Genomic DNA, 17,171 nt, shown 5'->3' on the forward strand with positions numbered 1-17,171 from the left:
CAGGACTTAAGGGACTCAATAGTTCTTAGAATATAAAGTTCAGAAGCCCCAAGGCCCAAGGTTCTGATTAGAAGGTCAGGCAAAGGCAGTACAGGACACAGGAGTGCCTGGCTGACCCTGTGGCCAATTTAGGATTGTTCACTGTAGCTTGGAGTTATCAAAAAGACTTCAGTTTTACAAGCAATTTGGTTGCTACAACACAGTAATGTTGTCAACTCATTCATGAAGAGAACAATTACAAAATCTTAACATACAGCAGAATTAAATCCTATCAGATAGAGGTGACATACTTGGCAGCCCTTTAAAAAGACATTGGTATGTCTGCAATACCCAGCCTTGCTCTTTATGGTGACCAAGTTCTCATACCTTGCCTTGCCTAACCTCATCTGTATCTTGAAAATAGCAATGCAGAAGCCCACTTTTTCCTTTCCCTGTGCTCTCCAGAAAGTACAGCTTATAATCATCTGGAGGCAGACCAAGGCATTCATATGAAAAACAAAAGCTGTGTGGTATCTTTGTAGTGTCTTGACACCAAATTTAACACAGGGCTCCTTAAGAAATAGGCGAGATCACACGTCTCCCCATTCTCAGTGCAGTGTTCCCTGAAACCAAGTCAAATTTTATCCGCTGTAAATTAGAATTTAGTGTTGATTCATCCTATTTAAATTTTTTATTACCAAAGTCCTAGGAAGATCACTTAAATGTTTTAATTCATGCATAAATAAATGTAACCAGATGTGACATGGAGCCTTTATTTTTGTCTTAAAATTTCAGCTCAAGCCCCAAAGCTATGGACAACAGGTGAAAAGAAATTTCATATTCTAGAGGAAGAGGTTTGGGACTTAAGTGGAAATAAGAAAAAATTTCCATTCAAATGCTGTTATATCAAAATGCTACCAATGATGGTCTCTTTTCCTTCTTACACACCTATATTTTCTAATGTTTAAAATAAACACATATAAGTAGTCTAACAAGAAAAATAAAAGTAGTTTATAAAAGTTTAATTTACCCCAGATTCTGTGAGTATGAACCCATTTGTAAATAGGACTTTTGAAGATATTATTAGTTAAGATGGGGTCTCATTTGTGAATAGAATCTTTAAAGGTCCTATTTAGAGGAGCCAAATTGAATCAGAGTGCGCCTTCATCCGTATGACTAGAATCATAATAAGGCAAAGGACATCCAGATGCAATTAGTTGGAGAAAGCCACAAGAGGAGACCAAAGAGACAGATCTCCATGTGATGGGGACAGAGATGCAGGTCTTGGAACTCCAAGGATTGCAGCAAGCTTGTACCAGAATGCTATAGAATCTGTGGGAAAACATGGCTATGAAGACCTTGATTTTGAACTCCTAACCTCCAAAAGCATGTGACATTGAATCTCTGTTCTTTAAGCCAACCCGCCATGTAGCATTAGGCATAGACTAAGACACCTCTCCAGATTTGCTCTCCATTCTTCTCCCTGCTGCTCTGTGTCTTTCCTGGGCCACATCAGTGGGCCGGTTGGCTCCTTTGCTCTCTGACTTTTGAGTGGGTTCAGTCCAAGGGGAGTCCTGACAGGAGATCAGATAAAGGGAGGAAAGTGAGGTAGGCTATTTATTCTCCTGAACCCTTCCTGTGGGGTCACAGCAAGCTGGCTGTGTCCCTTAGCTCCTATTATTGTCCTCTCACACAACCCCCCTCTGTGTGCCTGCTCTGATAACTGTTCCCTCCTTGCCCTTCAGGCCTGATATTAGCTCTGGGCTAGGGCATGAACTCCCAGGGGTTCCCACACCCTGCGCGCACACTTGTCCCTTTATCTGACCTTGCTCAAATTCCTCCAGTCTTCCCTGACTGGTTTTTGCAGGACCTGACTGATGCACCAGCTCTCCCAGTTAGACATTTATGTGCTGAGCAGGCTGGTTTTTAGCCTTTAGTTTTAGAATAAATCTTTGAGAGGCATTTATTTATTCAGCAAATGTTTTGAAGTGCCTGTGATGAGCCAGCCTTTCAGGCACTGAGGATTTTAGGGTGAACACAACTGATAAAATCTCGGCTGTCAAGGAGCTGACATTCTAATGAGAGAGACACAATAAACAGATAGGCATTATATGGTTAGGTAATGATAGGTGCTGGAAGGAAAAATAACCCAGGCAAAAGGAACAGAAGATGATGACAGGAGCGCGCTACTCTAGATGGGACCATGAAGTCTGTGAAGAGTAGCCATGTAGATACCTGGGGAAGGGCAGTGCAGAAGAATGAGCAGCATGTGCAACGGCCCTTGGCCTGAGTGAGGAATGGTGGAGAGACTGCAGGGGTTGGAGGGAAGTAAAAAAGAGAGAGGGAGGATTTGAAGGCAGAGGTACACAGGGGACAGTTGAAGGGATTTGGGGACAGATATAAGAATTTGAATTTCATTCTGAATGTAATGGAAGCTATTCTAGTTTGCTAGCTGCTGGAATGAAATATACCGGAAACAGAATGGCTTTTAAAAAGGGGAATTTAATAAGTTGCTAGTTTACAGTTTTAAGGCTGAGAAAATGTCCCAATTAAAACAAGTCTATAGAAATGTCCAATCAAAGGCATCCAGGGAAAGATACCTTCGTTCAAGAAGGCCGATGAAGTTCAGGGTTTCTCTCTCAAGTGAGAAGGCACATGGTGAACACAGTCAGGGCTCCTCTCTCGGCTGGAAGGGCACATGGCAAACACAACGTCATTTGCTAGCTTTCTCTCCTGGCTTCAGGTTTCATGAAGCTCCCCGGGAGGCATTTTCCTTCTTCATTTCCAAAGGTCACTGGCTTGTGGACTCTCTGCTTTCGTGGTGCTACAGTATTCCCTGTTCTCTCCGAATCTCTCATTCTCCAAAATGTTTCCTCTTTCATAGGACTCCATTAAACCAATCAAGACCCACCCAAATGGGTGGAGACACATCTCCCCTAATCCTGCTTAACAACCGGTCTTGATTGGGAGACATCTCCAGGGAGATGATCTAATTACAGATTCAAACATACAGTATTGAATAGGGATTATTCTGCCATTTTATGAAATGGGATTTTGATTAAAACATGGCTTTTCTAGGGTCAATACATCATTTCAAACCAGCATAGAAGTCATTGGGAGATTTTAAGCAGGGCAGTGACATGATATGACTCAACATTTTAAAAAGCCCACACTTTGGCTGTGGCATGAAGAACAGACTGAAACAGGCAAGGACGGAAGCAGGAAGAGCAGCCAGGGACTGGAGCAGTCGTCCAGGAATTGTAAAAGGAACCATGGTTCTGGGGGCTCTGGCTGGCCATTTAGGTGACCTCCTGATTTCAGACAGAAGGGCTCCTGGATAGCCCCTGTTACATCAGACACATCTCCCAAGTTCCAGGAGGATGAGTATCTCATCTGTAAACAGATGTGACATCGCATCCATGGCATGGAAATGTACTAAAAGGAGGTCCTCAGAAGGTGGCTGGAAACCCCTAAAGAGAAAGGCAGAGTTTACATTTCAGGGAGAATAAAAAAAGAAAATTGATAAGAGAAAGACAAAGAAGCAGGTTGTGAGAGAAAGAGACATTGGGGGCACCTACAGAAAGAGCCTGGTTTGTGGAGGAGCAGTATACTGAAGGCTGGTTCTAGAATGGAGTGGTGCAGAGTGTGTGATTTGGAGTCAACAACTCTCAGTTTGAATCTGGGCACTGATTATTAACTCCATACCTTTGAGAGAGTAATTTACCTTCTTTGAACTTGCTTCTGCATTTGTAAAATGGGGGCAGTCAATTGGACCTCAGCAGATTCAGTGAGCTTACAGATATAAAGGGTTTAAAGTGCATAAGGGTCATAAGCAACCCTTATGGAAGCAGATAATAAAACTATAATACAAATATCTCCCACCGCTGTCCCCAAGTCCTCCAGCCATATAGGATCACCTGTCCTTCAACATTCAAATAAAAGGACTAAAGTCCCCATTCTACATTCTATGCAAAGCCAAAGTTCTCATTTTTTTTTTCTTATTCCTGAGTCCTCACATTCTCAGATCACCTCTGGCTGTGATTCTTCTCTCTCTCTCATCTGTCCTCACAAAGCTTCCTTTTACCATATGTTAGCCTATACGGAATCTTGTCCCTCCTCTTTGATTTCCCAAACCAGAGCATCAACTACTTAACATAGCAAATACACAGAAAACTTATGCTGAGGGTTTGGCACAGTACAGCAAGCTATTTAAAATCGCACATTAGCCACAGCTGCTGATAAAATTTCCCCAACTATTCCATACACTAATTTCACACTGGCCTTTAATATTTAAGTCCCAATTTCCCGCTATTTCTAAACACCGGTCTTGAATCCCCACAAAATCCCCACTCTTTTTTTTTTCCATGAAGATCTATTTCTTACTCTAACTGGGCCTATTTCTTAACATATATATATATATTAAATTTATCTGCTAAGCCAAGGGCCATCATTTTTTGTTGTTTTTGTTTTTAAGGTCTTTGTCTACTAAAATGCACAGGAGCTTTTTGAATGATCTTTTTAAGCATGATCGCATTCTTAAGTGTGGCTCTCTTAGGTGGAGGCGGGCAGCATAAATGCATTCACCATCAGTGTGAGTTTTAGCTACTGCGTGCCAGCCCCCACCCTCTCCCATGTCCCATGTCTCCATCCCACTGATATAGAAACAGTTAGTGTTTGTTATAAAAAGCAAAACCTCTTTTTGGTTAGTCAATGAAGGAACTAGGATACCATAAGAAAAAATACTACTGTTTACTGCACAGCCTAAAGATTCCCAAGAATCAGGAAGCATGGAGATACAGTTATCAATATCCTAAAAGCAGGGAAAGATCTGGGAAGGGACCAGAAAGCAGTTAACTTTTCAACCAAGAGAGAACCAAAGGCTTGTTACTTTTATTCTAGCTCCAGAGTTACTGGCAAATTTTATGTTTCTGGCCATAAAATTTGTTAATATGATTCTGTGCTGCTAGTATTTGCAGGAATTAAGTGCGTGAGCATAGAATTGCCCCTTGGTTTAGAGGAATAGATAGATCCGGTATAACACAAAGTGAAGTGGAGGCTCACTACATTCTTAATCCAAGGCCTTCAAAAATGTAATAGGAGTCGTAGGCCTTTCTAAAAATAATAATGTTCCCCTGTTTATTCTTCATAGAATGTCATAAAGAAAGCTGGAGATGATATAATTGGAAAAAGTATAATCCTTTTAGTTCATTAAAAGGAAGTTATTTTTACTCTTTATATTACTAAGTCATCATAGAGGGATAGAAATCTAGGAGCTCTCCAGAGAAAATTTTACAAACTCACAAAAATCCCGTTTTGTTCTCAAATATTTTTTTGTTTGCTTGTTATGTTCTAGTGTATCTGAATTGCCGAAATTTTATTTAAAAAAGAATTTAGTTTGTCTATTAAATAAATATCAGTAACAAAATTATGAAATAAATCACATAATTGTGATTGAAATAAAGACAATCAAGTAATGAATATTTGATTTTTGTACTTACTGAAACATTTGTCCAGTCTCAGTTCCTACATACGTGTTTTTAAAATGGTTCATCTAAGCTTTAGTATTCAAACCAACACCACACACACTCATCAAATACATTCATCTACACAAACCTAGACTGTGATTGATATGCTAAGTTTACATCTACCAATTTTAGTTAAAAAAAAAAAAAAAGTCATCCTGGTTGTTTTGGAGTCTAGACTTTTAAAGGTTAGAGTAAACTTTTCCCATAAGGGTTTTATCTACTTAAAAGGTCCCTTCTAATTCTCTTCTCAATTGTCTGTCCTTTCACTATCAGAACCCAGGTAAGCCTCCCCAGGCCACCTTTTTCTTCTTTACTGCACTTTTTAATTTTTAAATTAATCTTTTTTTTTTTCAATTCTGGACCCACAAGTCTGTTCAGGTTTCTTCATTTAAATCACAACTCTCAAAACCCCGCTTTAACAAAACAGAATTGCACGAGGCTGTGCTGTGCCTTTGCTCACAGTCAATCAGAGCCAGAAAGATATCTTGCTGATTTATGATGGGAAAAATAGCACCACCCTCCCACTAATAGTAAATCTGTCCCATAAGCAACTTAAGAAATGCAGCATCTTTTTGTTTGGTTGCCTGTTTATTGATGTATATAGTTGTGACAGTTTGAAAGTATTGTGTACTCCAGAAAAGCCATATCTTATTCCTGACCCGATCTTGTGAAGGCAGACATTTCTTTTTTTTTTTAAGCCTGATTCAATATTGAAGGACTGAAATTTTTTATTAGATTAGCTCCACGGAAATGTGACACACCTAATTGTGGGTGTGACCATTTGATTAGATGGAGATGTGACTCCACCCATTCCAGGTGGGCCTTCTTTAGTTTACTGGAAACTTTAAAAGAGGAAACATTTTGGAGAAGGCTCAGCGCTGACAGAGAGATGCATTGCAGAAGCCTGGAGGACAGCTGCTTCACTGCTGGCAGAGACATGGGTAAAGCCTAGCAGACATTGCCATGTGCCTTCCTAAGAGATGCTACGGAAGCCAGAATCCGGAGTCGTGTCCCAGAGGAGCTAAATGAAAGCCCCCAGATGCCAAGTGAGGAACCCCCAGAGGAAACGAGCTGCAAGCAATGGTGCCCAGGAGCAATGGACCAGCAGATGCCAGCCTTGTGCCTTTCCAGCTGACAGAAATGTCAGAACAGCATCAGCCTTTCTTGAGTAAATGTAACCTCTTATTGGTATGTTAGTGTGGACATTTTCTTGGTACTAGAACTGTAAACTTGCAACTGAATAAATCCCTTCTTAAAGGCAGATCTATTTCTGGTATATTGCATTCCAGCAGCTTAACAAACTAATACAGTAATCTACGTTTTAGTTAACACGCAAATTTACTTCTCTTGATCCCTTTAATGGCTGCCTATCAATCACCAAATATAATCCCAACAAACTCCTACGGGAGCCAAAGTGTCTCAACCAAAATGTCCCACTGGCAACAACCTGAACAGACCTTGTACTTTTTCTTCTCTTCACTTTGCTCATTATCTTCTCTTTGACTGTACTATTCATCCATCTCATTTCCAAATATCAAAGCAATGCCAAACCTAGATGCCGCCACTTTCACAAAATCTTCCCTGATCATTCTCTTCCTTCACATTCCTGAAACTCTTGTTGATATAATGAATAGAAAGCGATCGCATGCTGCTTTCTTTTGTCATCACTTCAGTGTCTATAGTACAGTCCCCAGTAGATGCATGGATTAATGCTTAGTAATTTCTTTTCATGGTTCACAAAAATATACTACAGTTCCTAGTGCATAAAAAGTGGTTCGTTGAGTATTGAATTAGCTTTCTAGTGCTGCATGACAAATTACCACAAACTTAGCAGCTGAAACAACATACATTTATTATCTCACAGTTCCCTGGTACTGCTTAGCTGTGTTCTCTGATCGGGTCTGCACCCTCTCCCAAGCCCATATGGCTGTTGACAGAATTCTTTTCCTTGCAGCCACAGTAAAGGGCCTCTGATACCTCAAATGTCTGACCTTTAGAAGCTATTTTAAAGAGATCAACTGATTAAATCAGACCTACCCAGAATAATCTCCTTTTTAAGTAACTAAAAATCACCAAACTCATTAGGAACAGCTGTAAAAATCCCTTCAGCCATGTAACATAACCTAGCCACAGGAGCAACTTTCCTCGTATGTACAGGTCCCACCCACGCTCAAGGACAGGAGACTATACAGAGCATGCACATGGGGCCGGGCGCAGCAGGAACCTCTGGCACCATCTTAGAATTCTGTTGACCACAGATATTTTTTGGGCAACTGTCTTAGTAGAATTTTGTTTGATTGTGTCATAAGACCCCAAGTTGCTTCAAAATAGAAGGGAAAGCTTCAAATTAATTACTATTTTAAATGTGAAGAAATCCTCTAATAAGTCAGTGGAAGAAGACCCGATCCCTTCCCATTTTTTGGTATGTTAAAAATAAAAACAATGATGATTTTGAATAATTTATTTTGGTTGTAGTTTATATAATTTATCGAATTGAAGACACAAAAATGCAAAAATCATCTTTTGTAAGTGACAGAGTTGAGTTTGTTAATCAATAGCTGGGGAAACAGGGATTAGATGTCACAAAAATGCATAGTTTGAGAGACATGTGAAAAGATACGGCAATGTACTTTACATCCACTGACCCCTATAATCCCCCTCACCCCACAAGGAAGGTTCTGTTCCTCACCTTTTTACAGATGAAGAAACAGAGGCACAGAAGAGGTCAGATAGCTTGCCCAAGGTGCAGTTAGGAGGGGTTGAAGCCAGGATCTGTTCCCAGGCCATCTTGACTTGAGAGTACATGCTTCCTACAGTGGCCAAGCAGAAGCTAGCATTGGATGGAAACTGAGATCAGATTGTGAAGAATCTTCAAAGATAGGCTTTTTTAGTTTATAAAAGCTGCCAGAATACAATATACCAGAAATGGAATGGCTTTTAAAAATGGGAATTTATTAAGTTACATGTTTACAGTTCTAAGGCTGTGAAAATGTCCAAACTAAGGCATCCAGGGAATGATATCTTGATTCAAGAAAGGCCATTGGTGACGCACTGATGGAGAAGTAGATTGGTGAACGACGGTGTGTACTTATGAATGAAGGTCGTGCTGCTACAAAATGGAACAATGTCATGAGGCATGCAACAATGTGAATGAACAGGTGGGACACTTAATGAGACAATTAAGCCAGAAACAAAAAAAGACAACAATGGTATAGTCACCTTTAGAAAACGCTTATTAAAAAACAGGGGCCTAGATTGTAAGCTTTTAGAGCAGACACATTAAATCCGGAGTGCTGATTATTATTTCTGGATTTTGAGAGGCTGTTTTATATATGTAACCTGGTATTTAGAGATAAGAATGAAACCAAACAGGTTGAGGTTAAAGTAATTCAGAACATAGGGGTAAGGAAGACAGTGTCTATATTTTACAACTACACATACTCTTTGAGATCAGTGGAAGAAAGGTTTATTTGATCTGGAACTGAAATTTTCTGTAGTGCATAACCTAATTCAATCTATCTGTATAATTCATATGAATAATTGAAACACAGGAAGTACAGAATAAGAAAGAGGTCCTTTAATCCTGTATAGATTATTGTAATACCTGGGAATATCCAAGGGTATATTAAGCAGATAATCAAAAATATTGGCAAAGTCCCCTGAAGAAGGGGAGAAAGAATATGGAACTATTAAACCTTACTATCAGGGAATCCCCTGATACTGTGTCAAGCTTTAGGGATACCCCAACCAGTAGGCCATGCTCTCGATCATAAGGCTTACTTTTGTGAAGCTTATGTACGTGGCAGAGACACTTAGACTACCTATAGGCATACCTAAGAGTTACTTTTGGAGGACCTCTGTTGTTACTCAGATGTGTCCTCACTCTCTCTAAGCCCAACCCTGCAAGTGAAATCATTGCCCCCCACCCACGTGGGACATGACATCCAGGGGTGAAGGTCTCCCTGGACACTTGGGAGATGACTCCCAGGGATGAATCCAGGCCTGGCACCATGGGATCAACAATTACATCCTGACCAAAAGGGGGAAACGAAGTATAATTAATAAAGTGTCAGTGGCAGAGAGAGTTCAAATAGAGTTGAGAGGCTGCTGTGGAGGTTACTCTTATGCAAGCTTCTACCTACCATAAGCTGCAACCCCCAGTCAGGACCATTCCAGCCACCCTAAAGAACACCTAGGGCAAAATATACAACTCCACAAGGGTTCCAGGCACTAGAGTAACTTTCCAGAAACCTACAACCTCCAGATGGGTCCCTGGTCCAGATAAGTCCTGAAACCTAGCCCAGCCTCTCCAGAATATTAGGTAGTTCCATCTCCCTACCCCATATTAGTGACAGACCCTTCCAATATCAAAAATCTAGAATTGCCATAACCCAAACAACCCCAAAGAGAGGTTTGGAAAAATCAAAGGTGATGGCGGAATTATACATAGAAGATAGGACTTAACAAATGACTATGAATGCTAAATCATTAAATTGATATCTCTTTTAGTCTCCAGTATTTTATAGCAACTAGAAGTAAAAACCTAAAATTGTGAAATTGTAACCCATGTCAAAGTCTGAAATATGTTCTACAACTAATTGTGGTGCTGTGCTTTGAAATTTATTGCTTTTTTGTATATATGTTATTTTTCACAAAAAAAAGAAGGAAAAAAAGTCAATTGTGATGATAAAAAAGTATTTAAGCCCTCTAGCCTCCTATATTCTGGAGCAGCGAGAAGGAAAAATATGAGAGGATCATATGGTAGCCCATGACAAACTCTGGAATCTATCCTGTAACCACTTATTGAAGAGCGCTTTGAAAACTATTGCCTTTTTATTTCTTTGCTTTGTATATATGTTATACTATACAATTAAAAAAGTTAAAAAGAAAAAAAATGGTATATAAAAAAAGAAAGGCCAATGGATCCAGAATACCTCTGTCAGCTGGGAAGGCACATGGCCATATTTATTAGCTTTCTCTCCTCATTTTTAAGGCTTCCCCAGGAATATTTTCCTTCGGCATCTCCAGTGATCTCTGGCTGTGTGTGCTCTGTTGGTTCTGTTGGCTCTAAAGCTTTTGCCAAAATGGTTCCCTCTTAAAGGGTTCCAGTAAGCAACCCCACCCTGAATGAGTGGAGATGCATCTCCATGGAAACTATCTAATCAAAAGTTACCACCCACAATTGGGTGGGTCATGTCTCCATGGAGACAATAAAAAAGATCCCACCCAGCAATACTGAATGAGGATTAAAGTACATAAGAGCTTCAAACTGGCACATGGGCAGAGGAATCTGAATTTGTGAGCAAAGTTAAGAAACAGATGGGTCTTTTTGTTGGGTATTTCAGTACTGTATCTTGCAGGTTTTCTTATTGTAGATCCATGGATGGGCCTCAGACTCCCAAAATTCCTGATATTTTACTGTATTTGTATCAAGGTACATGCTTCTGGTGAGAAGTTCCATAGCTTTCATTGAATTCTCAAAGGAGTCCATGTCCTCTGATGGCTAAGATCCTTTGGAGTAGAACATCAAAGGGTTAAGTCTGTGCAACCTTAGGTAGAACTCAGAGCCTACATTTATTTCATCTGTAAAAATAGAGATAATATGTAACTCTCCACATTAGTTGTGAGAATTATATTATCTTTATAAATCATAATATGCACAAATCATAATATACAAAACTCGATATAAAAAGTATAAAAGAGTATACAATGCCATAAAACAAATAAATATGAGTTATGATGATGAAAAAAAGAATTATGGCAAGATCTTGTCTTCTGTGAATAAACTAATGCCTCCAGCAAGGCATGAAAAGCCAATCGTAGGGCAGTTTTTAATCCAATGAACCTACATTACAATAGTTGTTTCCCTCTCAGAAGTCTACTTAATTTTTAATTCAAAATAGACCTACAAGGTTGGGTTTGATGTAACACTGTCAGCTTCTTAAAACAGCCAGGAGAATCCCCGGTTTACCCTGGAGTGAAAGGGGGCTATTTCCCTAAAATGGTACAAGCTTTGGAAACAATATGACATATCAATCTTTAAGCCAGATTAATGCACTAGCATGAGACTAGCTAAAGGAATAAGGACAGAGAAAAATTAGGTTCAATTTATGGGGAAACCTCATCAGGAGAGCTATGTAAAGGAATTAGTCAAAACCCAATGAAATAGGTTAGATTAAAACAGGATGGCAAGTTAAAGATTATTTCTTTTGGAAATTTTACAAGTTTTCAGAATTGAATTCTTCCTCTGGGTAGATTTGTTGGGCTGTGTAAACATTTGTTCTCCATTTCATTCATACCTGTGCAGTCTGTGAGTCATAGATGAAATATGTTTAGATGTATTTTTTTGCAAGATGATATGGAAAGCCTGGGCCAACAAATGTGAGAAGAAAGCCAGGTGCTGGCAATTTTGTTTTCCTTGGCATCTAGCCCCCGCCATCCCCACCCCACCCCCCAGCTCATCAGACATCAGCCATGGAGTCAGGGGGAGGAATTTCTTCCCATTTCTTCCTTGGCCACAATACAGATCCACACAGGTGGAGAACCGGCGAGCATGGGAGAAGAGTCCCTGAAGCTGGAATTTGGCTGAGGGGACAGGAAGTAGAAGGTGTGCCAAGTTTCATTCCTTTCCCCACTCCCTGGAAAAAGTCCCATTGCTAATGGTGAGCACGTTGTCATTTTTCAATTTGTACTAATAAAATAGTACAATTCCTTGAGTGAAGCAGCAAGGTAAACACAACTGGTCCGTCTTCCTCTCATCTCCACTGTGTGATGTTAATTTAATGAAGTTTCCCTTTGCAGGAGGATTTCATTGATTGGCTTAAAAACAAACTGTAGGCTTGCTGTATTTATTTCATTCCTTATGATAATCACAAAGTGTAACCTTTTCTCAAACACTTTATTTAAACAAAATGCTGAAATACCCACAAGTCATGTCAGAGTAGTTACTGCTTATGATTATTAATGAACTTCTCACAAAGGCTGTTCGGCATGAACCAGCTGCTGAGTCCTGATCAAAAACTGCAAAATGCTGAGGATGCTGAAGGTAGATAAATATGTCTTTTGTCTGTTTCATGGGAAAAAATTATACTTACTGCTCTATAATAAAGCCATTTATAAACTTTTATATCATTATAAGACTATAATGCCATTTATAAACTGTTTTTATATTTGTGATATTTTCAATGTATTTTATAATTGTGATGTTATAAAATATTTTATATATTTTATAGTTGTGATTGAATATGTTCCTGAGTTAGGGTTCAGATAAAATATAGACTTATAGTTCTGAGCGTAAAAATAAGTTCTAGTTGCTTCCTACATGGTTTGCAGGAATTTCCACTTAGAAGTCTTAACTGAGCTTATGGCTCAATGTGACCCCAGTCAGACCCCAGTTCCCTGATGGAGCTCCCTAGTTGTCTCTTGTGTCCCGAGGCAATCTGTCGTGGCTCTATTTTGGCTTCATTTGTCTCTTTCCGTGTCTGTTTTCCCTCAGTCCTGTTCCCTTTCCAGGATTTATTCATTTTTATTGTGGTAACAATATACACATAACATTTCCCATTGCAACCACTTTCGAGTACAGAATTCAATGCTGTGAATCACATCCCATATGTTGTGCTGGCTTCTCCACCATCCATTACCAAAACTTCTCCATCACCGCAAAGAGAAACTCTGTACGCATTAAGCATTGCTCCTGGTCACTTTTGAATCTTCCCTTTTCTATATTTCCACCATCAGTGGTCACTTCGTTCCTTTCGCACCTTCCATCTGAGCTGCTGACCCCAGGTCCCCATCCAATTAGGCAGACCCAAGGCTCTCCTGCCCGTTTTCTCCCAGCAGTACTTTGGATCCCATCACTTCCTGGCTCAGAAACCTGCTAATAAGATTTCATATTTCCCATGGCATCACACCTAGGCTTCTTGGCTTGCCTTTCAAGGCCCTCCCCAAGCTAGCTTAACCTTACTTATTCATGTTCCACTCCTTTATCCCACTGGCCTTTAACATGTCCCCTGTAACTCCAATTAGTCCCCATGAGCCCGTTGTCACTTACTTACCTCTCTTTAGGCTTCCCTTCATCTTTAATGTCTTTCCTTGACCCTTGCCTCATTAAATCTACCCTTCAAGGCTAGTCCTTAGCCCTTCCTGTGTTCCTCTGGCGACACACCCTCACTGATTTCCTTCTCTTTGAACTCTTAAAGCATTACAAATGTCTCTACTACACACTGCAGCCGTTAATTATATGCCTGCTGCACATTGGTGGTTTTGTAGACAAGTCTGTAAGTTTCAAGAGGACAAAATAAGCCTTATAGTCTCTATCCCTCATATAGTGAGTACATGGTAGATGCTAATAGAAGATGCAAAGCTGTTTCACGTTACTTTTTCTCTCCAGGTTGAGTCAGTAGAAAAATTATTATTTTCAGTATGTCATCAAGTAGTTTTTTTTAATTTAGCCATAGGTAATAAATAAATGTTTTAAATATAAGTGATTGCTACAGAAATAATACTCAAGTGTAACTGTTTTTATCTGCTAGCGGTCATAATATTTCCTTAGAAGGAAGGAAGGCAGGTAGGAAGGAAGGAAGGAAGGACTGGGGGGAGGGAGGAAAGGGAAGGGGACAGGAAGGAAAGAAAGCCCAGACCTCGGATATGTGTATTTTATGTACTGATGTGTAAAATACACGCCTTCAGGAAGGCACCGCTTTGTCCTACGTGGGCTTTCCACAAATGATAGCTATCATCATATACCCACTGACCCCTATGCAGACCTCTATATGACAACATTGTATTACACTGTCTTCACATGTCTGTCCCCTCTCCTTCCCTTTACCCCATGCATGTGACATCCTGTAAGCAGTTATGCGGAGTAACTGACCACTGAGTCTTTTCATGAATCTCTCTATTTTTTTTAACTGATCAGTGTATTTAAAATAATTATATATATATATATATATATTTACTTTTAGGTGAGTTTAACTCTCAGTCTGTTCAAATTTAATATTATTCTCATCTATGATTATAGAGGAAATTGCGCTTGAGTTTTTACCAGGAGAAAGTGAATTGTTTTATGCCAAGCCAAGAGAAGTTTGTCATTTTTTTTTTCATTAGGTGAAACTATGTACTTCTTATAACTTCACTTAAGAATAGCATCTTACACACACACACTCATCATCAGTATATCCTTGCACATTGCTGAGTCAGTAGGTATTCAATCCATGTTTCCAATACTGATGGTGATGAAAAAAATAGGAAAGGATTTTCTTCTGATTTACATCATCTAAAAATAAAGACAGCTAATTAGGAGGTCTAATAATAGGGTGACTATTTCATTGAAGAATAGAATTTGTTACTGAATACTGAAAACTTTTGGTAAGACATACACAAACTAGAAACCAATGAAGTAAATGTTCTGGTAATTTCTAATTATTGAGTTATATTTATTGATGAATCTAAGTGATGGTTATTTGGATTTTAATGAGGTGAATATACTTTATTGTTTGCCTTTTTCTATTCTATTATTCAGTTTCATGCTTATACATATTTTTGTAACGTTCCATGGGCTGTGGCTTATGGGGTATGCTTTATATCTTTTTAAAAAAGCATTAATAGGTAAAAGCTGGAATTAAAATAAAACAGAACAAAAATGCAGGACTAAAGAAAATTAACCTTGTTCACCAGAGAAAGTCCTTCCTAAAAGTTTTGATAATGGATGGTGATGATGGCGGCACTACATTGTGAGTGTAATTAACAGTGCTGAATTATATATTTGAATGTGGTTAAGAGGAGGGAAATTTTAGGTTACATTTATGTTACTAGAATAAAAGTGTAAAAAAAATAACAAACAACTATAGGACTGCACAACACTAATAGTGAACCTTGATGTAAAGTATAAACTACAGTAAGTAGTACAAATCTAATAATATTCTTTCATCAATTGTAACAAAGGTACTACACTAATGCAAGTGTTCATACTGAGGTTATATGAGAACTCCGTATTTTCTGCATGATTTTTCTGTAAACCTACAACATTATACTGATGATGAGCATGTGCGTAAGATGCTATTAAAAATAATAATAAAGTGAAATATCCTTCTTGCTGTACTTACTTCCTATCTACCTATCTTCAGGTTTTCCATATAATTTAATACATGCAGGACAACTTTCCCGCAAATACCTACCACTTCCTCTGCTGTGTTTTCAGCCACTTCAGTTCAGCGGCACACCCCAAAATGGGCGCACCTCTTTAACCCTTTCAACTCCTGAATCAAACACACCCTTATTAAATATGCTTTTCACGTGAACAGTCAGTATCTGTCATTCAGCTCTGGCTCTGGAACAGAACAATAGCCGGAAAGTGAGCTGGTGAGAGTTAAGAGAGAAGTTCGAGGGAGGAGGAGGACAAGACAGGCTATTGTGAAGTCAGGAGACCCACATTGGTAATGCACGCGCCGCTAAATTTTACTTCCCACGTTCTCTCGGTATTTCTATAGAAAACAAGGAAAGAAGCGACATCATGGTAAGAAACTAACTGAAGTTTTGTTTCCTCTTCATTGGCTAAGGCTTTGTTTTGCACCGAGAGAGTATAGTTATTAATGACATCAATTAACATCACAATGAATGTATTATCTAGATCTGGCAAAATTTTTGGACTTAAAAGTCTTAAGCAATTGTAAGTAAAAAGAATATAGTGGAAAATTGAATAGCCTCAGATATTTTGGTTTTATTTAGAAATGAAAATGCTTAAGTTATGTGACCTGCTGCCTGCTTCTAGTCTTGCATAAAGGTAATTATTAACCTGCTATTGCTGTCAACTCTATCTGTGTTAGTTCCGTCAGTTATAGCGTCAATGTCTATTTTACAGACCTGTTGCTGAGTGTGCTATTTAAAAAAAAAAAACACATAGTTTTTTTCCCAAGTTAAAAAAATCTTTTCCCCACCCCTTTTTACAAATTTCAAAGGCAAGTGGATGTCCAGCCCCTTGGAAGAAACTTGTCAGGGAAGCACTGTTTTGAGAGTAAGGATTGATTTTTATTTTTCTTGATGGTAGGAGAAGGTAGAAATCTACTTCACATGCTTTTAAAATGTAGGTTATCTTTCAGATGTATTCTCCAGTGGGTGTTAGCTGCCTGCTGCTCTCACCGACCTGTCTCGGTAACAAGCTATTATGTATTGCACATACTTTCCCCAAACGAGATTTTATTAGAACACAGAAATTTATGGGAGACTCGGCTTCTTGTAAACCTATCATTCAAGAAGTGCTGTGGAGTGATATAAATTATGAGAAAAAAGCAATCTTGTAAACTTTTAGGGAAAAGAAGTTTATACAAGGTCTATTAAACTTTGCTTCACTAGTTTGATCATAGAGACATAAATATAAAGCCCCAGCTAAGTGCTGGTCATCATTCTCCTCCTATTCTTTGTTAATGCGTAGCATTTTCCTCCATCATTTGATAGTTTAGACACAATGCCTTAATAACTATACTGACAAATGGTCTTTAGGCTTAAGTATGGGTTCTTAATCTTCCCCTAGAAATCTTGACACCAAAATCATATCCTTTGTTTTATAAGAAATGCCTTTTTGAAATGACTGGCAAATTAAAAAGAAAAATCAACTTCTAGGTTTATGAGTATCATGACTATAAACCTTCAGAAAGCATTTTGATCTTCATT

At 38.9% G+C, this 17,171-nt stretch overlaps 1 protein-coding gene across 3 annotated transcripts in view; it reads left to right on the top strand.

Moving 5' to 3' along the window:
- CRYBG1 (crystallin beta-gamma domain containing 1) overlaps positions 1-17,171 on the top strand; it is a 226,531-nt gene that overhangs the window by 143,882 nt on the left and 65,478 nt on the right. Inside the window, exon 1 of one of the 3 annotated variants that reach the window (XM_077162545.1) lies at positions 15,825-16,017. The exons of the other annotated variants lie outside the window; for them this stretch is intronic. Coding sequence (XP_077018660.1) covers positions 16,015-16,017 — 3 coding nt within the window. The 5' untranslated portion in view covers positions 15,825-16,014. Of the gene's footprint in view, positions 1-15,824; positions 16,018-17,171 lie in introns of those variants that run through there. 3 annotated transcript variants of the gene reach the window in all.

The sequence above is a fragment of the Tamandua tetradactyla genome, chromosome 5, assembly GCF_023851605.1.
Source record: "Tamandua tetradactyla isolate mTamTet1 chromosome 5, mTamTet1.pri, whole genome shotgun sequence".
Classification (NCBI taxonomy): domain Eukaryota; kingdom Metazoa; phylum Chordata; class Mammalia; order Pilosa; family Myrmecophagidae; genus Tamandua; species Tamandua tetradactyla.